This window comes from Myotis brandtii, unplaced genomic scaffold (genome assembly GCF_000412655.1).
Source record: "Myotis brandtii unplaced genomic scaffold, ASM41265v1 scaffold112, whole genome shotgun sequence".
Classification (NCBI taxonomy): Eukaryota; Metazoa; Chordata; class Mammalia; order Chiroptera; family Vespertilionidae; genus Myotis; species Myotis brandtii.
The window spans coordinates 9,379,734-9,405,553 of NW_005353838.1; the positions used below are offsets into that span (position 1 = coordinate 9,379,734).

The window sequence follows — 25,820 nt, forward strand, 5'->3', positions numbered from 1 at the left end:
TGCCGCGTTACGAAATGGCGCATTGGCCCGCAATGGCCGCCGCCTGATTCCGCCGCCGGGAAAGAGCGCGAGATTGGAAGAGAGAGAGGAGGCGGCCGGGCAGAAAATGCCGCAAATGGCCTCGAAGCTTGGGCGCAGAGCTTTTTCTGAACTTAGGCTGGCACATTTCTAGGCCTGACAGACGAAAGAAAATAAAATCTTTTTTTTTTCCGCAGCATCCAGTTGAAGATAAATTTTTAAAAAGTTTGCTGCTATGTAATACTTCCTGATCTGTTCTTGCTAAAGTACTTAAAACTATACATATCTTCGCGCCATTGTACAATGGGAACTTCAACATTTTTTAATCTTTTATTCCCATGGCTCTGGTTATAGTTTTGGGATTTTTATTTTAGAGGACTGCAACCACAGTTGCATTTTTCATGTGCTTGAGATAATTTTATGTGAGGCATAGTTTGTGTGTGTGTTGTGTTTTTTTTTAGTCATTTTGGTGTTGCTAATTAAATGCACTTAACCAGGACTTGGAAAGATAAGAGAATTAATGCTGTAGGCTATTAATCATTTAACATTTTTTTCTAGCATGTGACAGTCTCTTCGTATTATTTGCCTTAACAACTGTACCTTTAGAAGACACACGAAGACATTAGAATGTAAATGTGAGCCCCTGTATGTAAGGACTTGGGATGAACGATATCTTAATGCATGGACTAAATGGCAATTCATGTAATTTATTAAAGAGCTGGTTAAATTGTAAAATAGTTCAGTCCACATCTTTAAGGAGAATCTCATTCTTTTCAAGCAATAAGCTTTATACTTAAATCCAGCTTGCCCTTTTTGTGACCTTACAAGATGTATTTGAAAATTTTGCTATGTGATACATACAAGTGCACATAGGTAATTTTTGCAGCACATAACCTGGTTACCAAAAACTGTCAAGATACATGGTGGATTTTTTTAAGAGTTTTTTCGGGGGAGGGGGGGCAGTGGCGTGAATTCCCCTTTTAAAAAATAATTTATTTCATCCACACTGACAATGATGTCAGGAAGTAAGATCTTAAATGTTCCGGATAATGGTAGTTTTCTATTTTATACAGTTGGAATTAAAGAGGGAATGTAAGGAAGATTTTTCCATTTCTCAGAAATACCACTCAAGACTTTTACATTGTACCTCACAGCGTTGGTTTAAAATGAAATGCTTGACATGAGAAGAAATGGCAAGGATGAAAAAGTGCTTCTACAATACTTAGGGTTCTTAGTAGCAGCATCTGAAATAATCTATTCCCAGGCCCTTTTGTAGCTTAAAATTACGGGACTTTGGATTTTGGGATTCCCTTGGACTAAAATGTAGTTGGAGTGATGTTGGCATTTAAAAGGCTGTTTATAGGTTTTCTTGGTATTTTAGTTCCTTTATTAAGTTGATGTGATTTGTATGATCCTACTCCAATTTTTAACTGGACAAAATGATAATGGTACAGAATTTGATACTGAGTTTATTTGTAGCAAAGTAAAAGGCTTGTGCATCTTAGCAATTCACTAAAAGATATAAATAAAATGTGTTGGTTTATTTTCTCAGGGCCATGATCCTAAGGAACCAGAGCAGTTGAGAAAACTGTTTATTGGTGGTCTGAGCTTTGAAACTACAGATGACAGTTTAAGAGAACATTTTGAGAAATGGGGCACACTCACAGATTGTGTGGTAAGTTACTAAAGGACAAAAAAGGGGTTTTTAGAAAGAGGTGGAAGACTTGTGGAGGAGTGTTTCAATGGTTTAAAACTCTTTATTTTGTAGGTGATGAGAGACCCCCAAACAAAACGTTCCCGGGGCTTTGGTTTTGTGACTTACTCTTGTGTTGAAGAGGTGGATGCAGCAATGTGTGCTCGACCACACAAGGTTGATGGGCGTGTAGTAGAACCAAAGAGAGCTGTTTCTAGAGAGGTATTTTAATACCATGTTGTATAACGTGAAATTGTTGTAAATATTTGTGTCTTTTTTTAACTTGCATATTTCTTGTAGGATTCTGTAAAGCCTGGTGCCCATCTAACAGTGAAGAAAATTTTTGTTGGTGGTATTAAAGAAGATACAGAAGAATATAATTTGAGAGACTACTTTGAAAAGTATGGCAAGATTGAAACCATAGAAGTTATGGAGGACAGGCAGAGTGGGAAAAAAAGAGGATTTGCTTTTGTAACTTTTGATGATCATGATACAGTTGATAAAATTGTTGGTAAGTAGCAAGTTGAATAAGAAAGCAGAAATGGCTTTTTTGTTCTCCACTAAATTTGCTGAACTACTTAAACTGTATTGTGCATAAAGTGTATGGTTCAGTTTTCATAAAGTGACTACACTTATGTAACCAGCATCCGAATCAAGAAATAAACGGTAACATCCTAGATATTTAATGTTATGTGTAGTGCTACAGGATATCATTTATATGTGCTTTTTCAAACCCCAAGTAACTTTTGTTTGTTTGATTTAAAAAAAAATTTAGTTCAGAAATACCACACTATTAATGGGCATAATTGTGAAGTGAAAAAGGCCCTTTCCAAACAAGAAATGCAGTCTGCTGGATCACAAAGAGGTGAGTAATACCATACATACTTAAACAATAAACGTGAGTGGTGTTTGTAAGATTCTTAAGATCTTCCTTGCCTGTGTTAAAGGCCGTGGAGGTGGATCTGGCAATTTCATGGGTCGGGGAGGAAACTTTGGAGGTGGTGGAGGTAACTTTGGCCGTGGTGGAAACTTTGGTGGAAGAGGTAGGATGATTATCTTATTTCTAAGTATGTGTCTTCCTAAAATTTATTGGTGGGCTGAATGTTACACTTTTTAAATTCATACCTTGCTTTTCCTCAGGAGGCTACGGTGGTGGAGGTGGCAGCAGAGGTAGTTATGGAGGAGGTGATGGTGGATATAATGGATTTGGAGGTGATGGTAAGTTTTTTTAAAATTTGATATTTTGTTTCCTGGCTTTATAGACAATTAAGTGTTTTTATTTTTCTAATTTCAGTCATAATTGAATGGCTTGATGGCTAAAGTATGCATCTAAACTAATATAGAAGACTTAAACTTATTTCCCCCTAAGGATTTAACAGTAGCTAATTATTTTTGGCCAGTTATGTTTATTGTACTAGTTAGTTGAGCTGGCGTACTATCTTAGGAGACTTCACTATTTTCCTTAGTGAAATTTAAAGAATTAAAAAATTTAATACTAAAATATATTTAAGCATTTATGTTAAATTCTTACTAGCCCAGATTTCTTGGTTCTGTTAACCAAGCTTTAGTGCTAAATCAATTCATTGACTTATTTTCCAGTGGTCTAAATGTAATACAAACTAGAGTTCAGTTATATATTTGTTTTTGTGACCCAATTTTTTTTTTAGGTGGCAACTATGGCGGTGGTCCTGGTTATAGTAGTAGAGGAGGCTATGGTGGTGGTGGTGGACCAGGATATGGAAACCAAGGTGGTGGATATGGTGGCGGTGGTGGATACGATGGTTACAATGAAGGGGGAAATTTTGGCGGTAAGTTTTCATTTGTTTTAAATGTTCATTGTTTATAGTTCCATTACAGATGTTTAAAAGTGTTAAAACGTAGCATTTGGTCAAATTTCATGATTTGTAAAATCAGAAATTACTTAATTGATGGGTAATTGAACTGAATTTTTTTATTGTGCTTATTTAGTAAACTGGTAAAATGTATTCAACTTTATTTTGTACTTGAAATGGGTGTTTATCAGTAATTAGGATTTTACTAATGCTAAGCAACTTTAAACTGGACAAATGGGAATTGTAAATTGTTGAAATGAAGAGGGTGTCATCTGGGGTTTAAATGAGAGCACTTTAAATCTCAGTGTGTCAAAGATACATTGCAGACTATAAGCAAGACTGCATTATTATATTACTGCATGACACTAAAGAGCTTTGTTACAAATGCACTGCATTTTTGGACTATTAATGTATCAACAATAGAAGATTTTTATTAAATTAATTTAGAGTACTTCTATCATTGACTTAAAAGTTGTACTACATCAGCCCTAATCAGTTTGGCTCAGTGGATAGAGCGTCGGCCTGCGGACTGAAAGGTCCCAGGCTCGATTTCGGTCAAGGGCATGTACCTTGGTTGTGGGCACATCCCCAGTAGAAGGTGTGCAGGAGGCAGCTGATGGATGTTTCTCTCTCATTGATGTTTCTAACTCTCTATCCCTCTCCCTTCCTCTCTGTAAAAAATCAATAAAATACATATTTTTTAAAAAGTTGTACTACATCAGAATTAGAGTGAATCAAACTGACAGATTTGATGGTGTTAGTAGTACGAAGGAGAGAATGTGCTGGAGTTTAGCATCAAATATAAACAAAATATGAGCTGTCTAGATACATGCTCTTGGGACCATTTTTTACTCTTTTTCATTCCTTACCCATGTCTGAGGTGTGCTAGTGGGCCTCAGTTTGTGGTGGAGAGAATTTGATAGTTCTCAAATCACTTTTCAAGGAGTTGCAAGTTAGTGTTGTAGAGTATGCTGTCATGATGGTTAAGATGATATATGTATATTAGAAGAGGAAATAATTGTGTAAATCAGCCACAAGTAAAAAACCTTTGTAATTTCAGGTAACTATGGTGGAGGTGGAAACTATAATGATTTTGGAAATTACAGTGGACAACAGCAATCAAATTATGGACCCATGAAGGGGGGCAGTTTTGGTGGAAGAAGCTCGGGCAGCCCCTATGGTGGTAAATAATTTTCATTAAAACTTTTTAGAACTTTTTAATTTACAAACTCGTGTATCATATTTCTTTTAAAACTCTCTACCTGCATATTTCCAGGTGGTTATGGATCTGGTGGTGGAAGTGGTGGATATGGTAGCAGAAGGTTCTAAAAACTCAGCAGAAAAGGGTAGGTATAATTTAAATTTTTAACATGATGATAAAGCATATGTGGAACTGTTCACTGAGTGTAATAATTTTTTTATCCTGTATTATTCAACAGGCTACAGTTCTTAGCAGGAGAGAGAGCGAGGAGTTGTCAGGAAAGCTGCAGGTTACTTTGAGACAGTCGTCCCAAATGCATTAGAGGAACTGTAAAAATCTGCCACAGGAGGAACGATGATCCATAGTCAGAAAAGTTACTGCAGCTTAAACAGGAAACCCTTCTTGTTCAGGACTGTCATAGCCACAGTTTGCAAAAAGTGCAGCTATTGATTAATGCAATGTAGTGTCAATTAGATGTACATTCCTGAGGTCTTTTATCTGTTGTAGCTTTGTCTTTTTCTTTTTCTTTTCATTACATCAGGTATATTGCCCTGTAAATTGTGGTAGTGGTACCAGGAATAAAAAATTAAGGAATTTTTAACTTTTCAATATTTGTGTAGTTCAGTTTTTCTACATTTTAGTACAGAAACTTTAACAAAATGCAGTTTTGAAGGTGTTTCCTTGTGAGTTAACAAGTAAAGAAGATCATTGTTAATCACTATTTTGTATGAATTTTGCTAAAGTTAACTGTAAAGAAACACCTACTGACTTGCAATTTAAGGGGAATCTATTCTCCCCATTTCCAAACCATGAAATGAATGGGCTCTGACATGTGGAGAGAATAGATATTTGTATGTTTGCAATGTGTGTTTTAGATAAATAGAATTGGGTATTTAAATTAGCATATTTGTGACTTTGATGACATTAAGATTTACCTTCAAATGAAAACTCAAAATTCCTACTTGGTTTTTGTGCATTTTCTTTCCAAATGTAATCATGGTTTTAGTGTGTTGGCTTTGCTGAGTCTGAGCTGTGTTTAGAACATCTCCATTCTACATTCACCTTGGTCACATGTGAACTGCTGCCATAGATTTATTTGGGTGTAAAGAATGTCTGCTGCCCTCTGTTTAAATTCTGGAAAGGGGTAGTGGATGTTTTTCCTTTCCCCTTCCATTAAAAACCATTTTTTAAAACTTTTCAAAGTATAGGACCACTAAGCCTGCTGTATCTGAGCAAATTGGTGGCTACCTTTTTTTCCTTTTTAAAGCACAAGAGGCCCGTAAATCTTTCGTTATTTTCCTTGGTTTAACTTTTTTTTGATACAAGCTCTCAAAGCAAGAGAATAAAAATCATGCATTGTTGAACCCTTAACTGGCTGGCATGCTTTCCTGTTTGTACCCTCTACATTTTACTGGATGAAACCAAGGACAGTCTAGATATAATTGGCCCAAATGACATAATGCAGTAGAAGTGTACCACAGTTGCTTAGTACAAGCTTCCCACTTCCCAAAGATCTGAATTCAAATTTGGATTGTCTGAGTTCTTAATCAAAATCCCAAAGAACACACTGTCATTTCTCTGTGTATGCTTGAACCTAAATCATGTTGGTATGAGCTAATTTGTTTGGAAGACCCGGGATGAGAAGATTTTTAGATGATAAGGTCATACATATATATAATTATATATATAAACCAATGTCTACTGTTTTGTGCCAGCCTAGTGCTCACAATTTAATTCAAGCCCTAAGTATGTGCCCTGTTGTTGTTATTTCTTTGGCAGTTGAACATTGAATTCAAGGTTCTTACTTTTGTTTTAGGAAGTACTAAGCAAAAACAAGCAATAAAAAGGGGAGTTGGGCGTGCTAGTGTTTGCATATGCTCTCTTGTTGCTCTAATTCTGTGCCTCTGTGCATTAATATTTGGATGCATGCAATGCCAGCATGGAAATCGGTCTTCACAGATACTGCAGTTTTCCAGAAAACACTCACAAACCAATAAATGTAACAGACAACATGCCATTTGTTAATGGACGTATGTGAATAAAGCAGCGTAGAAAATAGGCAAATATTAGAAAATGGTTAAGTCTTTACAACTTCAAGTGTGGTTATATAAATGGACACTGTCAATGTTTATAACTTAAACCTGGGTACCTGGTCAAAATAATGCTTGGGAAACATTTTATTAAAATTGAGCTAAATTGTCTAAAGTTCTTTTATTCATATAATAAAGGTTGAAGGAATGGGGGTGATTAACATTTCCTGTTTCTATTTTGTGAAATTGTTTGACACAACCTTGACAGTATCCTTTAATGGCATATGAAGTTAATTGTACTGTTAACAAACTTTCTTATGTTCTGGAACTAGTTTAATAGTGAAATATATTTTCAGTAAGTTGATGTTTGCAACCTATAAGCAGGTGAAATGTGTGTATGTGACCTGTTTATAAGTTGTATTTAGCTTAGTTCTTGTGAACAGTGGAAAAGTAAGCCATGAGGAGAGCGATTTAACCAGCTTTAAAGGACCTAAGATGTGCTGTTTGAGCACAGTGTGGATCAAAGGAGACTCACTAAGACAGGACTTCAGCAGCCTTTTGAGTATGGACAAGTCAGCATAAATAAAGAATGACAAGGCAGCAGCAAGAGCTTCAACTGAGAAGTGAAGGCATAAGATACTATGGTGATAGTGAGCAACTTGTCAAAAGCTAGTTAAATCTGCTTATTACAACTGAAATATCGAAGAAAGTAGCAGGAAGGAGCTCTTCGCCTTTTGGAACATCAATGAGAGATAGTTGCCCCAGTCACTAGGTCTAGCATTTAGACCTGCAAGGAAGGGCAATAAGCATTAGGTAAGGCTTGAATTTGAAATTTTTCACTTATTAAAAGAGTACTTTTTTGTAAAGCAAGGTAAGAGTAATCTTTTTGATTTGCAGGTTGAATGAGAACCCTTCTTGCCTAAATGAGGAATGTCTTTCCTACCATCTTAAATACGAAGGTTTCTGGCTGGGTAAGGTTTGTAGCTCACAGTAAAACCTGATGACACCATTTGTTTCCCTACAAATTTATATTACACATTTAAAACTACTAGGTACATTAGTAAAATTGTTCAGCTGAAACTTGATTTTGGAACCACATCCAAAACATTTTAAACAGTTTTTAAAACTTTCCTGCAAATAATCATGAGTGTTCATGTTGAGTGACGTGTGGCCTCATGTATATAATTCATTGTTGGTGTCTTTAGGGTAGTCAGTTTTTGATGAGAAAGGGAGTGACCTCAAATTTGGCAGTTTTGTAATAAGCATGATTTAGTTATAACAGAAACATTAAGCCTGCCAGTCCTCGTTCTAGGGAAAACCTTGGGATGAATTTTTAAATTGCCAGATTGATAAAAATATAAAAATGGTCTTCATTCAAGTGGCCTCATATATAAATTCTCTTGCATATAAAATCAGGGAGTTATTTAGATTAATGGCATAAATATTTGGTTCTTTTTAGCGTTTTGTGTGTGTGTGTGTGTGTGTGTGATTTAACCTGTTAACCAGAAGCAGTGGGGATCTAGTTATTCTAATGCTCCCTTTTAAAAGACAACTTCCCAAAGAATAATTAAACTATTAATTTCTGTGCAAATCAGTTGCTGATTTCATAAGGGCTTGTTAAAAATTGAAATTTGACAATTTACTTTAAAAACAACACTTGGGAATAGATGCTGAAAATGAAACTAGTTTCTAAATTATAAACAAATGAAATTCTTACATAAATAGGAGTAAGTTTGCCACAGTTTATTCTCACAAAATGACTGGCTGGCTATCTAAACCAGAACTAAATTTCTACACCACTTTAGAATGAAGTATTAAAAGCAAGGCAATTATTTTGATGAATTTTATTTACAGCATGGTTTTAGTGAAGCAAATGCCCTAAGATAAACATTTTCTTTTTTTAAAGGCGTTCTTTTCAGTCTAATTTTTTTTATGAAATAAAGTGATTTAATTTAAATGGAGTTACACTGTCATTACTGAAAAATGTGATGCCCTTAAGTCATAGCACCAATAAGGGAAATGGTCAAGGCAAACTTATTTACATTGTCAAAGCAACTCAAGGGGTTACTGCTTTTCACATGTTTTAAAAACAAGCAAAAAAAAAATCCTACCTTTACACCCATGTCCTAATGAATAAAATTTGGTAATAAAGACCATTTGTTAAGGAACTAAACAATTGGGATATGCTTGATTTGAGGAGTTCCAATATAGAAGTCACAATTTGAAACATTTCTAGTTAATAACAGTATCTTGGATTTCTAGTAATTATGTCACAAAGTATAGGGGAAAAGCATGCTAATGTGCAGAGGTAATATATTAGCCTATGAGTATTCAAATTTTCTATTTCAATGTCTTGATTTTTAAGACTTAAGAGGTGGTCTGCAATGGATTCAAATGTTTCATTTGTAGGATAATGAAATGTTTACAGAAAGCTAACTTTTTCATTAAAATATTTTTAGAAATGTGTGTGTGGTTTTGTCACTTCACAATGTCCGTGTAACTTAAATGCTATAGGTGAATATGACATACTTTACTAACAACAGGAAACTTGGAAAAGTGGGTTCTATTCACTGGAAAACATTGACCTGGGAAATGGGCATGGAAAAATATCTAAAACATAAAGCTTACTGCCATTTAAGGATTTAAGTCTTGAAAAACAATGTGTACATACTTGGGTGATAGGTGAGGGATCAATGATTTATTGGGGCGGGGGGGGTGGCGCATGTAGTTAAGGATACTGAGCAAGTGAAAAACAGTTTGGGAGGATGAAAAGGGGACTCCTTCCACACCTTGGAAATACTAGGTTTCTTAAAGGCATTGGATTGACTGGTTGAAATTTCATGCTATGATGGTGGGTTGGGCAAAAGCTTTCATGAGATCAAGTTTTAAACTACAGTGTTGCAACTTAAACCAAATAAAGATAATAGTCATCTGTTAAGTTTAAACAGTTTTTGAGTTAGGATTTTGATAAATGTGAAATAAAAATATAACACAAGTTATGTGGATTCTTAGTATTAACAGCTGTTAACATGGTAAGTGAAATAATTTGAATTGAGTCCACCTGGGACTTTTAGCTGTCAATAGGATTGCAACATATTTTGTTTGTACTCAACACTGGTTACATTATATGCAGTGGTTTTATATTCTGTAGCTGTAAGTACTTTATAATTCCAGTTAATACTTGAACCCAAAACTCTTTCATTTCCACCAAAATAAGTATGTTTTCTCCAAATGAAAATATTGTTAATTGAAACTAGGCAAAGAAGAAAAATTAGAATCCTACATGTACTCATCACAGACCAATTAAATTTTTGATCAGTGTTATTTTTGCAAAAAAATGGGATCCTGTTAATATTAGATTGACTTAGAATTAAAAAGTACCAAGGATTAAGAGAGTAAGGTAATAGGTAGCTTGCCCATCACGTTTTCAGACTGGTAATGGCAAAGGTGCATTGAGAACTGCCTTCATGTATGTGGTAGAAGTTAAATGGGCACAGTACTGAAAATCAGCTAGGAAATAGAAATTTACCCATATTCAACTTCCAAACTTTATTGATAAGTAATGGATAAGTAACATACAAGGGTGTTGACAGCTTTAAAATACTTCAAAGGAGTCAAAATGGTTAAATTTCACTATGCCATTGCAGTTAAAGGGTTTATAATCAGGAAAGAATTCTAATTGTATCTGAAGGTTGCAAGGTAATTTTTTAAAATACGTTGTGTTGGTCCATGCATTCTATCAAATGAGTTAACATTCTTTAAGATATATACTTAACGTAGAAGGAGCGCTGATAAATTTTCTATTTTGATTCAATCTTCTATTACACCTTTAAATTTTTAAATCAGTAAGAAAATTAAAAACTTGAATTTTGTGAGCTTGGGCAAGTTATTTGGGACTTAAACTTACTCTTATGCCAATGCTATCTGTCAGTAGTTTGGTGATGCCAACTGACCCCCTTAGAATGTTGATTTCATATGCATTAAATATGTAGAAATAAACATTACATTGGAAATAGCAAAATATTACATTTGATTTAGTGAATGTGCCTTAAACAGAGGAGGCTGGTGGTGGGTCTGATGTCTAACTTTGAAGTTATACATAGATGGTATTTTAAAATACTTGGCAACAGTAATTTGATGTTAAAATTGTGATTTTTTTTTTAATGATAGAAGTACTGTGTATACCATTTGTGGTTTGCTGTCTATAATGAAGGATTGTTGAATTTTACTAGTGTTACTGAAAATAAAGTAACTTCTTCCAATCAAAATTCTCTGCCCTAAATTCTGTCCAATTAAAAACTTGTTTTTACCTAACTCCTTAGTGGGTGGGGTGGGCACTAGGAAAGTAAAATGGAGATAATACCCAGCTTCATTGAGTGTATGGTTAAATGTAAAAAATGAACTTAAAAGAGCTAAACCTAGTGCCTGGTCCATGATCTCTAAAAGTAGTATTTTTGGTAATTAGTGTTACTGCCTTAAGAATATCCTGAAGCAAATCTAAAGTTTTAATGGGTGATAATTATGCCAGTGTGTCTCTCCACAGTGATTAAAGTTTTTATGGCATTAAAATTTTTCCAGTTCTGAAAACATTAAAAAATAAAAAGCAAGTGAAATTGGCCTAAGTAGGCCAATAGGGATGAGAATTGTATATGTTGGAGGCTTAAAAGCAAAAGTATGGGTATGGGAAATACTATAAAATACATTTGAGTAGCCATCTTCTCCCTTAAAAGCATGGGCTTGAGAAAGCAAATTTTTTAATATACCAAATGCAGTGTCAAGCAATTAAGGTTTCTAATAAAATGTTTGTTCGGCCCTGGCCAGATAGCTTAGTTGGTTGGAGCATTGTCCCAATATGCTAAGGCTTCAGGTTCAATCTCTGCCTTGGACGAGAATAAACCAGTGAATACATGGATGAAGGGAACAACAAACCTCTAAGGTCAATTAAAAAAACAAAACAATGATTAGCCAAACTTAATCAGCACACAAAGCTCTCATATTTCAAACCCAGATCAAGAGATGAAAACTTGGATATTTTTTTTATTTTTTTTGGTCAGTAAGTTAGGGTTTGTTTTACACAGACCTCAGATTGTGGATTTGTTCCACACCATGCAATAAAGTGAGCTGTAATCTTTGAGGGTGGAGAGTCTTGCCTTCAATTTGTAAAATATCTAAAGTGCAATAAAGTGAAGCATAAACAGGTGTGCCAGGATTTAAAGGTTTTGTTTCTAATACACAGTATGTTCAGTAGTTCAAAGTAAATTTTTTTTCCCAAGGTTGGTAAAGTTATCACCACCATTACAAGAGGAAGTTTATTTTTAATTTTTACTGATTTCAGAGAGGTAGAGAAACATCAATGAGAGTATCATTGATTGGCTGCCTCCTGCACACCCCCTACTGGGGATCAGGCCTGCAACCTGACCATGTGCCCTTGACCAGAAGGGAACCTGGGACCCTTCAGTCCACAGGTCAATGCTCTGTCCACTGAGCCAAACCGGCTATAGCCAGGAAGAAATTCTTGACCACACAAGGAAGCTCAACAGAATCTTCACATTAAGTCGTTTTCAATCTGAGCTTCCCAGTTATCAGTCAACTTCTCAAGTTAATTTGACTTGAGTTTCTTTCACTTGCAACCAAAAGGCATCCTAATGTAAGGCTAAAGAAAATGAGAAAATGCCCATTTATAGTGTGTAGATACCGTGCTTTTTGTGTAGTAACTCAGTGTTATGCTCACTTTACAGATAAGGAAACAAGCCTGATTGCTTTGAGTTACTGGAGGTCATTCTAGAATGGTGGTAGCAAGCCCAGGCTGTCTGGCTTGAGCCTGTGGACCTCTGCACTGTTTTGCCTCTAATGATTAGGGTTCTGAATAATTTGCACATAGTGTTTATTCTAAACATGCCTAATCCTCAAGTGAATCTACATTTCCCTACTTTAAAACAAAACCAAACAAGACAAACATTTGATTAGGCGAGGAAATAGTGGATCAATGCTGTGAATGGTTTATTCAGCAGCAGATTTTGAGGGGCCTTGATTTTTTACGTTTAATCTCAATGTGAGATGAAACTGATTTTAAGTGAAATTTTTTCTTTCCTAGATCTTCCTATAACTAGTCTTTGCTATCTCTGGGGATCTCAGTTCTTTTTTTTTTTTATTATTAAATCTTTATTGTTCAGATTCTTCCTGCATCTCCCATTTCCCTTTCCCCCCCAAGAATAGTCAGTCCATTCCCTTTCTATGTCCCTGATTCATTATAATCACCAGTTCATTCTGTACATCAGATTATTTATTCACTTGGTTCTTAGATTCACTTGTTGATAGATGCATGTTTGTTGTTCACAATTTGTATCTTTACCTTTTTCTTCTTCCTCTTCTTAAAGGATACCTTTCAGCATTTCGTATAATACTGGTTTAGTGGTGATGAACTCCTTTAGCTTTTCCTTATCTGTGAAGCTCTTTATCTGACCTTCAATTCTGAATGATAGCTTTGCTGGATAAAGTAATCTTGGTTGTAGGTTCTTGGTATTCATCACTTTGAATATTTCTTGCCATTCCCTTCTGGCCTGCAAAGTTTCTGTTGAGAAATCAGCTGACAGTCGTATGGGTATTCCCTTGTAGGTAATTGAGTCTCTTTCTCTTGCTGCTTTTAAGATTCTCTCTTTGTCTTTTGCTCTTGGCATTTTAATTATGATGTGTCTTGGTGTGGTCCTCTTTGGATTCCTTTTGTTTGGGGTTCTCTGCGCTTCTTGGACCTGTAAGTCCATTTCTTTCACCAGGTGGGGGAAGTTTTCTGCCATTATTTCTTCAAATAGGTTTTCAATATCTTGCTGTCTCTCATCTTCTGGCACCCCAATTATTCTGATGTTTGTACGCTTGAAGCTGTCCCAGAGGCTCCTTACACTATCTTCGTATTTTCGGATTCTTTTTTCATTTTGCTTTTCCGGTTGGGTGTTTTTTGCTTCTTCGCATTTCAAATCTTTGGCTTGATTCTTGCGCTCCTCTGGTCTGCTATTGGGTGTCTGTATAATATTCTTTATTTCAGTCCGTGTATGCTTAATTTCTAGTTGGTTCTTTATCATAGCATCGAGGGTCTCATTAGTTTTCGTGACTCTCTCCTCAAGTTTATTGACAGCTTCTAGCACATTTTTGCAAGCCCTCAAAATTGCGATTTTTAGCTCTATATCCTCCATTTCTGTCATGTTTTTTTGTCTCCGCATTTTTTATGCTTTCTTGGTGCACCCCCTAGTGGTCTTTGTGCGCAGTCTTGTTCTAGTTGAGCCTTGATTGTTGTAGTTAATACTAGAGGGATTTGACCACCAGGCCGACTGGCTGTGTGAATCAGCTGTGTCTGCCGCGGAAAACTTCTGTCCTCTGGGGAGGTGCTAATCTAGCCTTTGCCTGAGGCTATCCGGCAAATGGCTCTGCGCAGGGCTTGGGCGGGGCGGGCTCAACAGGGCGGGCGGAGGGAGCCGTTATGGTGCCCTCAGTCCTGTTCCCAGAGGCTCTGCTTCTCAGAACCCCCGGAACCGCTGCAAACCTCGGAGGGAAAGCTGCCTTCCAACTGATGCCAGACACTCCCGCTTCTCCCGTTTGGGTCCGAGTCCCCAGCGATTCGCCCGTATCTGGAGCTCAGAGTCTGAGACTCCCCCCTGACCGAAAACGACAACCGCGCTCTCAGCCACCAGCCCGCTTTGCGCGCGCACCTCCGCACCTGAGTTTTTTCCACACTGCGCCTCCTCTGAGCCTCGGTGTGCTGTTATTTTTCCTTCTAGTTGAAGAGTCTCTCCTCAGCCAGCCTTCCTGTGGTTCTGGGTGATGTCCGTTCCGTCTTTTAGTTGTATTTTTGAAGTGGTTGTTTGCAGCAGCAGTCTCCGGTGTTTACCTATGCCGCCATCTTGGTCTCCTCCAGGATCTCAGTTCTTAAAGGTGTTCAAGTCCTTGACTTCACCTTCATCCCATATCCATTCTGTCAAAACCCATTTAGTTTCACCTTTGAAACAAAATCCAGTGCCCTATCACCCCAAGACGCCATATTCCATGTGATCACTGCAAAGCCTCCCCATTGGCCTCCTTGCTCCCCACCTTTACCCTGTAGACAAGCTAGCGGTCAACCAGTGGTCTGCAGATCACTGGTGGTCCGTGAGGTCCGAAAGGTTGGCAACTGCTGGTTTAAGGAAACCTTTGGAGCAGGGGTCACCAGCCAGTTGGCCGTGAGGTCCAAAAGGTTGGCAACCGCTGCTCTAGACTATTCTCAATACAAGGCAGGGGAGACTTAAAAATCTGATGTTACTCTTACTTGACACCTCCCCACTTTGCTGGGTAAAAGCCAAAGTCCTTATGAAGGCTTAAGAGAGCTCTGCCACGTTCACTCCTCTACCCACTCACCTCTTTCTCTCCCCCCAACCCTCATTTTCAGCCATATGGTCCTTGTGGGTGTTTTTTAAACAGGGTTCAGAGCCTTTGGACTTTGTGTCCTGTCTGAAATATTCTTTTTACTCAACAGAATGGGTTTCCTATGCAATCTCAATGAGGTTTTACCCTATTTCAAATTGCAATGCTTTTTTACTGGTCTTCCCAATCCTCTTGCACAGCGTAGTACATTTGCCGTCTTTCCCCAGTACTAGGAGGACGGGTTTCTGAACAGTTTTCATGTCAAGGTAGAGAACACTTTACTGGGTTGATACCTGATGTTGAAATGATAAAATAGCTTCTTGATACACTTTTCTATATTTCTAGCACCAGAAGTTTAGTATAAAATGCGTATTTTCGCCCTGTTTGGCGGAGTGAATAGAGCTTGGGTCTATGTACTGTAGGGTCCCAGGTTTGATTCTGGTCAAGGGCATGTACCTCCATTGCAGGCTCCTTCTGGTTCTAGAAATACAGAAAAATGATGTGTTTCTGTCTTTCCCTCTCTCCAAAAAAAAACCACACAAAACAAAACAAAAACCCCAACCCAAAACCAATATAAATAAAACAAACCAAAAAAATATATTCAATGGAAAAATATCCTCAGATGAAGATTTTTTTTAAAAAAAGCGTATTTTCAACGAAAGCATTCTGAAAAAAACACCTAAATGTGACCACGTAATGTCACTGAAAATACTGTGAATAAATGCAAATGAATTACAAATAATTTAACAATCGTATTCCTTTATTAGTACCAGCTTTTCAACTAAACAGTTTTATTTTTGCCAGAGCTAAACAATAAAAAATGCCATTTTTTTGTTCATATGATATTTATTAAAAAAGTACATAGTGGTTAGTTTTACAACAATTTGCTTTTAGCCAGATGTCAAAACATATAAATCTATGAATGTAACAAATGAGATAAGAACAGTATAAATAAGTTTTTGTAGTATTTACAGGTATACAGAAACTAGCCCAAATGGTGTTCTAAGAAATTAAGTTTGCAGTTAAAGTGAAACTGATTTCTGCATACTGAGAACAGTTTAATGCTTTTAAAGTTTTGTATTATTTTCTATACTAGTTTTGACTATAATTTTGCATAGAATTATAAAGTATATTTCTGCATTTCACATCACAGTAGGAGCTTTTAGTATATATAATAGTACAAAAAAAACAAAACAAAACAAAAAACACTAGCTCAGAAAAGGTCAGATCTTTCCATATCTAGGTTTTCTTAACATCTGGCCTCTTACTCTTGGGAACAAGGAATACGTTGCCATCTCTCGTCTGCTGCAGGGAGTATTCACTAGGAGAGTAAGGTTTTCCGTCTTCATCTCGGAGCATGCTGAAGACTTCTAGATATAAGGTGCTGAGTTGTTTTTTCAGTAGATGGAGGTTTCTGTCATTTTCTCCTTTTTCTTTGAGCAATTTTTCTTTTTCATCTTTTAAATGATCCAAATCTTGTTCCAGTTCCACTATATTTTCCAGTTTTCTTTTTCTGCAATTCTGAGCAGCCACTTTATTCTTACCCCTCCTACGTATATCTCGAATTAATGCAAGTTGAGCCTCATTGAATTGTTCCTTGGACATCATTTCATTGAAGTCATCAACAGGGAGGTTAATTATTTTTTCTACAGGGAATGGGATATGGAGAGCTTTCGCCCTTAGCTCATCTCTTGTGAGATGAGCCTCCAAGCGGCTTGAATGTTTATCTTTTGTGAATGGGGTTTTGCGATGACCAGGACTTACAGGCAATTCTTTCTTTTGTGTGTTTTCACACTGGGCATCACTTACTGGGGCACTGTGCCCCCGAGATGGTGACGGGGGGTGAACTGTCTCCCCAGAAGTCTGAACTGGCTGTGTTTTAGGACCACTGTGTTTGACACTGCCAGCGGCACTGTCTGTCTCTTCCATTTCAGAATCACTAAAGCCAAGTGGTGTGTCTCCATAGCCAGAAGATTCCACTGAGTGTTCTGGTGATGCCATGCTGGGGCTTGTGTTCGGTGAAATGCCAGAGTCAGAATCATTGAATTCTGCTGTGCTTTCAGGATTGAAGGCTTTACAAAGTGATAGATCAGAAACATCAATGGGCCCATAGAGAAGTTCAGAGAGTGACTGGCTGAAAGTAGCTGAGGAAGACATGCTGTTGTTGATACTGGGCTCCTCTACGAAAGCAGAATAAAATTCATCACCAAAATCTGTGTTTATGGTGGCATTTGAATTTAATGAGTTCACTGTCAGTTGGCTGGGGTCTTCTGTGGTGAGGATGCTGCTGAAGGAATCCTCAAAAGCATTGAGAAAAGGTGGACTGCAGTTACCTACTTCTTTTTCCAGTGTAGGGATAGATGAGTAGAAATGATAACTGTTGTCAATGTCTGCCTGTTTGGTTTCTGGACTTGGAACCGTGTTAGTCTCAACCAGCTTGTCATTTTGAATATTAAGACACTGCATGGAAAATAAGTTTACATTTTGTAAATCAAGGTTAAATATTTTCAATACCTGATAATCTATATCTGAGTTAAAACTTCCCCACCCCCATTGTCTCCAAGCTGTTTTTTTCTATAATTCAGAGATAAATACCCATTTCCAACAGATATTTATGCCTCAGCATCTATATTATTTTCAGAGTTTCTAGGTCAGACTTGAGGTTTACAGCTTATCTATCCTCAAGACATCCAGCCCCTTTAACTAACAAAACTGCATTTGAGTGAGCATGGGCAGTTCTCATGACTAATTTAAAAGCACTCTCTAATCATCCCTATAAATAGGTGGCATATAAATAATAAATAACCAGAATGACTAATTTAAAGGGACTGAATATAAAATAGCATCTTTGGTATTTATTATTTTAGATCTTAGTTACCTGTAATTCTGGAATGGATAGTAGTTCCTCCCAAACTTGCTCAATGTCCTGCTGCATATTACCTAAATCACTGATTAGCTGAAGGACAACAGGTTCAGATGACTGAGTCTGACTAGGCGCAGTAAAGACTGGGCTCTCGATGTGGCTGGGAACATCAGGAACAAGTGATTGAAACGTAGGCGAAGAAACCTAAAATCAACAAGGCATTTATCCTCATGAATCTGCTGTCAGCAGTGGGTGAGTGCCCTCCAAGACACTATCACAACACCTCAAGCTGGAACTGGCTGCAGTTCTGTATTCTACTTAGAACTACTTATGACCTCTATTTTCCATACAAGGAAACATCTTTTTTTCTTACCCACCTGACTCCAAATGTACTTATTTACTGGTTTGTGTTATCCTATGCATCTGAAGGCAAACTTGAAAATGGGTATTCTTTAGGATTTAATTTGTATCTTTTTTCCCCTGCTTTTATTTTTTACTAGAGACCCAGTGCACTATATTCGTGCACAGGTAGGGTCCCTAGGAGTGACTGGCGATCAGGGCTGACCTGTGGGGTGACTAACGGGGTGACCGGGGGATGCCTGCTGGCACCCGCCTTGGCTGGCCTGGGCCTGCGGGCAGCTCCTGCGTTGAGCATTTGCCCCCTGGTGGTCAGTGCTCATCATAGCAACCAGTTGTTCTACCATTCGGTTGATTTGCATATTAGGCTTTTATTATAGAGATTAGTATTTATTTTATGTTGAATTTACTCCCGGGCCATAAGTTTTTGTTTCTTCAGTTTCTTCTGGGATATCTTTTTCTTCTGTACCTCTTCGCTGGTTTAGTAACAATCTGCTTTTTTTTCAGTAGGGTTATCTCAGTGTGGCAGGGAGAGCTCATATATGGGTAAATCCGCCCATGAGCTCTGTAAATTCTACGACATAACTTGGGAGCTTTATTCACTTGGTTTTGCTCAATGACCAGAAAATCTACATCTATACCTTTAAGTTCAGCATTATTCTCTGCATTTAAAAATATTTTTTTTTATTGATTTTTAGAAAGGAAGGGAGAGGGAGAGAAAAAGAAACATTAATGTGATAGCAGAACATCAGTCGGCTGCCCCTGCATGACCACCAATGGAGATAGAACCCAGTCAGGGAATGTACCCTGTCCAGGAATTGAGCCAGCAACCCTTTTGGTGCACTGGACAACGCGAACTAACTGAGCCACCCCGGCCAGGGCTCTGCATTTTTAAGTATGGGCAACAATTCAGCACTCCTTCTGGGCCACTAACCCTGTGTCCAGCCCCACTATTGGGCCTGGGCACACCTACCAACTCCATTATTGTAACGTCAGAATGGCACACACTGCTTCTGTAAAGTGACATCCTTCAGATACTTGGTGGCTTTTCACATATGCATACCCTTGATGGCCTGGGCAGTTTTCCCGAGTGTTCTTAAAGTAAACACACAGCCCTGGCCGGTTTGGCTCAGTGGATAGAGTGTCAGCCTGTGGACTGAGGGGTCCCAGGTTTGATTCCGGTCAGGGGCGTGTGCCTTGGTTGCGGGCACATCCCCGGTGGGGGGTGTGCGGGAGGCAGCTGATCAATGTTTCTAACTCTCTCCCTTCCTCTTTGTAAAAAATCAATAAAATATATTTAAATAAATAAATAAATAAATAAAGTGAACACACAGATTCGAACCTCTTGATATGCATGATATTGTGGGGTTTTCTAGGGCAAGTGAATAGTGGACCATTTTCAGAGGTTACCTCTGGCTGCTTTTGGGAACACGAAGCTGTATCTTTGTGCTTCAAACACAATAGGTTTATAAAAATTGTTAAACAAGTTTTAGTGTATTACTCTGCTTGCCTACTCACCAAAATTTATTTTTTAGTACTTATAACAAATGTGTTACTTAGTTCCATGGTTATGCTAATCCGTGCTTCTGGCTGTGCAGCAGTAAACGTTTTAGGTTTTGTATTGTGTGGGGATCTGTAAAGTTACACATAGACTAAGGTTTCATTGACAAATTTCATCCTAAAAAGTTTTTCATTTTTTAAAAAATGGAGAGACATTAAAGGGACCCATATAGGATATATCAGATATAGCTGTGAATTTTGCTGTGAATCAAATATTACATACCTCATTGTCCTCTACAAACGGGAATGTCTCTGCCAAAAGCTGCATGCAGTTATCGAAGTACAAAGCATCTGGTTTGGGAATGTGGGCAACCTGGATAAAAGGGAAAGACAAAAAGGGAAAACAATTTGTTTAATGTTCCATTCCTGGGTTAAAGGTTCATGATTGATGTTCTGAAAATGTTTACATCTGTTCAAATCAGATTTCTTAGTTCAGAAATCAGTTTAGTGTCATAATTAAGAGCAGAGAATCGAACCAGACTGTCTGGGTTCAAATGGGCTCCCCCAATTTCTTTAATGCCCGGGAAGGTTTTTAACCTCTTTGAGCTTTAATTGCTCATCTTTAGATAAAATGGGGATAATGGTACCTAATTCAGATAATCGTCATATTGATTAAATCAATCAGTATGTCAGGTGCTTTAGGATAGTCAGTGCCTGTCACAATTGGTGCCAAAGTAATCCCTACTACTGGTTCCACTGCTGCCACCACCACCGCTGCAGCCTGATCCTCCGTGATGCTGCTATAGCTTACACAGCTCTTTCATGTGATTTATGTCCTCCTAATCCTTAAAATTCTGTGAGGTAAATCAAGTATTGAACTCATCAGAAGGCCAAGGTTGGGAATGACTTAACAAAGTCATGAAGACATAGTAAAAGGCAAAGCTGGAATTCAAATACAGATGTGTTAACTCCCGAGTCAGTGTTTTCCCTTAAACCCTGCTATCTTTCCAAGAACTGAGTACTCGGTACCTGGGAGTAGTTGGCAGATCCACTGGTTTCTGATGGGATATGTTGAGCTGGCTGAATTGGGAGGAATTCACCTGTCTCTTCGTCTAGTTGTAACTGAGCGAAAAAGGCTTTCTCTTGCTCCTTTTCGAGTTGTTCTTGTCTTTCCTTTTCAAGTTTTTTCTGTTTTTCCAGCTCATGCTCCTTCCGTCGTTGACTGAAGTCAAATACTTCTCGACTCACCCCAAGATCTATATCTTGCCTCCAGAGTATGTCAATCAAATCCATGTCCTATGTTCAAGACAAAAAAGGAAGGACAGAGACATGGTTAAGATGGTTTTAAAATAGCAGATACCACAAAATTCACCTTATACCATTGCTGATGATGGGTAGTGGGGCAATTACAAACAAAATCTGAATGGGAACATAGATCCAATGTTTTGGAAGGGCACAGTTAATTCCATACTTAAAGAACAATAAATAATCTACAAACACAGCCATCCATTCTAATCATTTCTTACTTGGATTATTAATGACTGGGTGATGGTGAGATCATGAAAGAGCAAAGTTAACAAATGTTGCAAGTTAAAGTTCCGAATTAAAAGAAATCCCAGAATGCAGAATGTAGAAATTAGATCAAGCACGCCAGGCCATTAGAGTGCTTATATGGATTGAATACATAGAATTTTTTTTCCAAACTCGCTTAGCAGATGTCCAGTTAAGAGGAGGAAGAAAACCAAACAAGTTGTCAGTCTAGCATTTTTGAAATACTAGTATTACCATTCTTCCTACATTGGTTTATCTCTGCCCCCATCACTTTTTGCTACTTTGCTGCTGTGGCTCACTTATTAAAACAATTTCACCTTGACTTCAGTTTTACCTCCTGAGGCATGAACAAATTGGTAAAGTCTTAGCTAAAGGCAATCCTGTGACATGGGTGAAGCAAGGGGTTGCCTGTTGACTACCAAAAAAGTTGGGAAAGGGATACTGCCCTCTAGGTTTATTCCTAAGAATTCATAAATAACCCTCTTTAAAAACAAAACAAAACACACAACCAAAAAACATGGCTCCAGGGAAGGATAGAAGGCATTAAGTTTTAAGATAATGGGAGAATCCTGCAATGAGGGGATGGTTATTTTGATTTATATAACAATGCTTTGGGAATTGAACTGTGCCTACCTGGTTTATAGGTCTACACTCAACCACTGAGCCACACTGGCAGGCCATTCTAGCCTTAAACAGTATAATCTATAGCAGGAGTGGGGAATGTCCAGCCCTTGGGCTGTATAAGGCCTGAGAAATCATTTGGTCTGGCCCTGCCAAGGCATTAGAAGTAATTTAATTAACTGTTTGACCAAATATAGCAGGCTTTTTAAGTTGACAATTTTGTATGGCCCAAGAATCCTATATAATAAAGAGGTAATATGCAAACTGACCATCACACCCTTGCACAAGATAGCCGCCCCCATGTGGTCCACAGATGGCCTGCAGGGGAGGGCAGTTGGGGGGACCAGGCCTGCAGGGGAGGGCCGTTGGGGGTGACTGGGCTGGCAGGGAAGGGCCGTTGGGGGCGACCGGGCCAGCAGGGGAGGGCAGTTGGGGGAATTGGGCCAGCGGGGGAGCAGTTGGGCGTCGATCAGGCTGGCAGGGGATTAGTTAGGGGGTGATCAGGCTTGGCAGGCAGGCGAGTGGTTGGGAGCCAGCAGTCCTGGATTGTGAGAGGGATCCCAGATTGGAGAGGGTGCAGGCTGGGCTGAGTGCACGAATTTCGTCCCCCGGGCCCCCCTCCAAGTTCACAAATTTCGTGCACCGGGCCTCTAGTGATGTTATAAATATCCAAATGGCCCCTGGCAGAAAAAAGGTTCCCCACTCCTGAAAAACACATGGTAGGTATAGTTAAAGCAACGCCTGTAGTCTTTAGAACTGGCTAGGATAAACCTGTTTAAACTGAAATCTATTAAGGGCTTTCTATGTCAGGCATTGTTCTAAGTATTCTGCATATACAAACTAGTCCTCAGAACAACCACATAAAGATAACATATCCCTACTTTACAGATAAAAATAATGAAGTTGAGAGAGAAGGGAGACTACTAGAAAGAAAGTGGCTGGGAAGGACATGCACTGGGCAGCTGCAATCATGGACTGACTCATGCTTTTTAAACTATTAGCCTGAACTAAAAATAAAAAATCTGATCACTGGCCAGTGGTTCCTAAATTGGACAGGGTATACAATCAATCCATTGTTTCAGATACTTTGCTTTGACATTTTGGTAGTGTGAAGTGGCCAGGTTACAGAAGGCTGGATTGAGACAAGTCAGTTGGATCATTTTCCTGGCCACAAGCAACAAAATAAGCAATGTAGAAGCTTTCATGGCTGTCTTCTCAGGGAGCTCCCCATTAACATAAATCATTGGAATAATTTCCATTTTAAAATAATTTGTTTCCATTTTAATGGGCATGTTTACCCAAAGGTCATGTGAAAGACAAAGGCCAAGGTAAAATTTCGGTTAGGTTGGGTCATATCTCCTTAGTGAATCTAGATACATCAGAACATCTTATCTAGACTTTTTACATCTACTAAATGCTAGCACTAAAATGCATGATCTCACAATCTCAACATCCTAGTCCGTATAAAATAGGCAGTACCTTTCCTACCAATCTCAAAAACTGATGCAGAATGTGCAGTGAGCTATTCAGAAGATCAATAAAAGAGAAACCAAATACTGTACTTGTCCTAGCTCCCAGGGACCACTCTGACACATACATCCCCCCTCACTTTCCCCAGACTGCCTAGGCCTGGGGCTTCTCCTTGTTAAGAGATCCCAGGCCCTGGCCAGTGTGGTTCAGCTGGTTGAGCATCGCCCTGTGCACTGAAGGGTTGCAGGTTTGATTCTTAGTCAGGGCACATACCCAGGTTGTGGGTTCGATCCCCTGTTGGGGCGGATATGGGAGGCAACCAATCAATGTTTCTCTCACATAAATGTTTCTCCCTGCCTTCCATTCTCTACAGAAAATCAATAAAAACATATCCTTGGGTGAGGATTAAAAAAATAAAAAGAGCCCAGGATAAGAACCAGTATCCAGTTTTTTTAAAAAATAAATATTTTTATTGATTTCAGAGAGAAGGGAGAGGGGGAGAGAGAGAGAAACTCAATGATGACAGAGAATCATTGATTGGCTGCCTCCTGCATGCCCCACACGGGATCAAGCCCACAATCCGTGCATGTGCCCTTGACTGGAATCAAACCCGGGACCCTTCAGTCCGCAGGCTGACGCTCTATCCACTGAGCCAAACCAGCTAGGGCTGTATCTAGTTTGGGGTTTTTGTGTTTTTTTTAAATATATATTTTTTTTTATTGATTTCAGAGAGGAAGGGAGAGAGAGAGAGAGAAACATCCATGAGGAGAGAGAATCATGGGTCGGCTGCCTCCTGCACGCCTGCTAGGGGGCATCAAGCCCACGACCCAGGCATATGCCCTTGACTGGGAATCGAACCCGGGACCCTACAGTCCACAGGCCAACGCTCTATCCACTGAGCCAAACTGGCCAGGGCCAGTTTTGAGGTTTCATAAAAGAACTGAAAGAGCACTTAAGCAATTTATGTTGGAAACAACTCACAAATCTGACTATTCCAAAGTATCCCTAGAATGGCTGGAGGAAAATTTCAAATGTAATTCACAAATTATTAGCGACAATCACACCAAGAGTTTGAATAACTCTATTCTTTCTTTTTTTTTCCTTCCCATCAGATGAGATGTCTTGAGTGGGTTCAGATGGTTTAGCTATAAATTTAATACAATTATTCCATCCCACCCCTGATCATACAGATATTGGATCAAATGAAACAAGTGAAAGAACTCTCTATAAATGTAAAGCACATGCAAATACTGTTATGCATGCTGACAGTGGTGAGTCCTGCTACTAGCTATAAGTGAAACCAAACTCCAGGCTATAGGATAATCAAGTTGTGGACCTAACTATAGTGAGTTCCACAACTTTATTATAACAAAGCAATGAAGCTATCTGGTTCCTCAGGGAAGGTCTGAAATCTGAATTTCCCATAATGTGATCAGGAAAGGACATCTTGATGAATCCTTATTAACGGACAGGAAAAATAAACCATGAAATGAGTATCATTTGGATCAGATCCTGAGCACCTGTTCTCATATCTGATCTCAAACAATGGGGACCATGGGGGACAGAGGACTCCTACAGCCCTAGCATACTGTGTCTGCCAAGAATGCCACCAAAAGATGTTTCAAGTGACACCTGGGCAGCCTTCATTGCAATAACAATGGGCCCCAAACAGGTTTCAAAGTGTTCTCAGGGGCTTCCTCTGTGTTTGTGTTTATTTTTATGTAATGTTTAGTTTTGCTATGAAAAGTCTCTAGAAGAAAACTCCTGCTTTTGAAAACTAAACAGTTCTGCTCAAATCTAGATTGCAGCAACAATAGGTTTCTTGTCATAGCCTTAATATGTAATACTGTGTTACTCAGATTTTTGCCCAAATTTCAGAAGAAAAACACCTGCAGGGATCTGATACTGTATGAAATACTCAAAAGCTTTATGTTGAAAATGAGAACAGTTTGTCCACCCAAGGCTCAGTGCCAGGGCGTCCCACAGGCTCAGGACCGTGTGTGTCCTATGCTCACTTAACAGGCAGTGAGTGTTTCCTATAAGGAGCCCTGTGACTAGACACATGACTTCTTCCACAAATGACCCATCCTGGCAAAGCTGAGCACCATCGAAAAGGAAACAGTCTGGGTGGAGCCGCAACAAACAACATGACACTGGTCAGGGGGAAGGGAAGTGTCTAAGGAAGAACTGAAACCGCTCTGCACGTAAATCCCAGGCCCTGAGGAAGTACAGCTGTCCTTTCCCCTCCAAGCGCCATGCAAAATGGCGGATAAGAAGGGTTTGGGGACAGAAGGGA

General features: G+C 38.6%; 2 protein-coding genes across 15 annotated transcripts in view; one reads left to right on the forward strand and one right to left on the reverse strand.

The window, feature by feature from the left end:
• Positions 1-486: 486 nt before the first annotated feature.
• On the forward strand, positions 487-11,042 carry HNRNPA3 (heterogeneous nuclear ribonucleoprotein A3). Of its 3 annotated transcripts, none has more exons than XM_014546204.1 (11): positions 487-543; positions 1,571-1,693; positions 1,787-1,933; positions 2,012-2,222; positions 2,487-2,576; positions 2,659-2,754; positions 2,852-2,929; positions 3,379-3,519; positions 4,604-4,726; positions 4,820-4,889; positions 7,672-11,042. In XM_014546204.1, exons 1-10 carry the CDS (start codon positions 502-504, stop codon positions 4,870-4,872), a joined length of 1,104 nt encoding a protein of 367 aa, XP_014401690.1. In that variant the 5' UTR covers positions 487-501; the 3' UTR covers positions 4,873-4,889; positions 7,672-11,042. The 3 variants fall into 3 exon arrangements, with proteins under 3 accessions (XP_014401690.1, XP_014401698.1, XP_005857798.2); XM_014546212.1 differs by lacking the exons at positions 487-543; positions 7,672-11,042 and adding exons at positions 582-647; positions 4,983-6,945; XM_005857736.2 differs by lacking the exons at positions 487-543; positions 7,672-11,042 and adding exons at positions 583-653; positions 4,983-6,945.
• Positions 11,043-15,901: 4,859 nt separating this feature from the next.
• NFE2L2 (nuclear factor, erythroid 2-like 2) overlaps positions 15,902-25,820 on the reverse strand; it is a 50,262-nt gene continuing 40,343 nt past the window's right edge. For all 12 annotated transcript variants that reach the window (XM_014546183.1, XM_014546178.1, XM_005857612.2 and 9 more), the window contains exons 2-5: positions 20,912-21,178; positions 20,166-20,255; positions 18,041-18,229; positions 15,902-17,622 (exon numbers count right to left, since the gene is read on the reverse strand). In XM_014546183.1, coding sequence (XP_014401669.1) covers positions 16,402-17,622; positions 18,041-18,229; positions 20,166-20,255; positions 20,912-21,175 — 1,764 coding nt within the window. In that variant the 5' untranslated portion in view covers positions 21,176-21,178 and the 3' untranslated portion in view covers positions 15,902-16,401. The remainder of the gene's footprint in view (positions 17,623-18,040; positions 18,230-20,165; positions 20,256-20,911; positions 21,179-25,820) is intronic.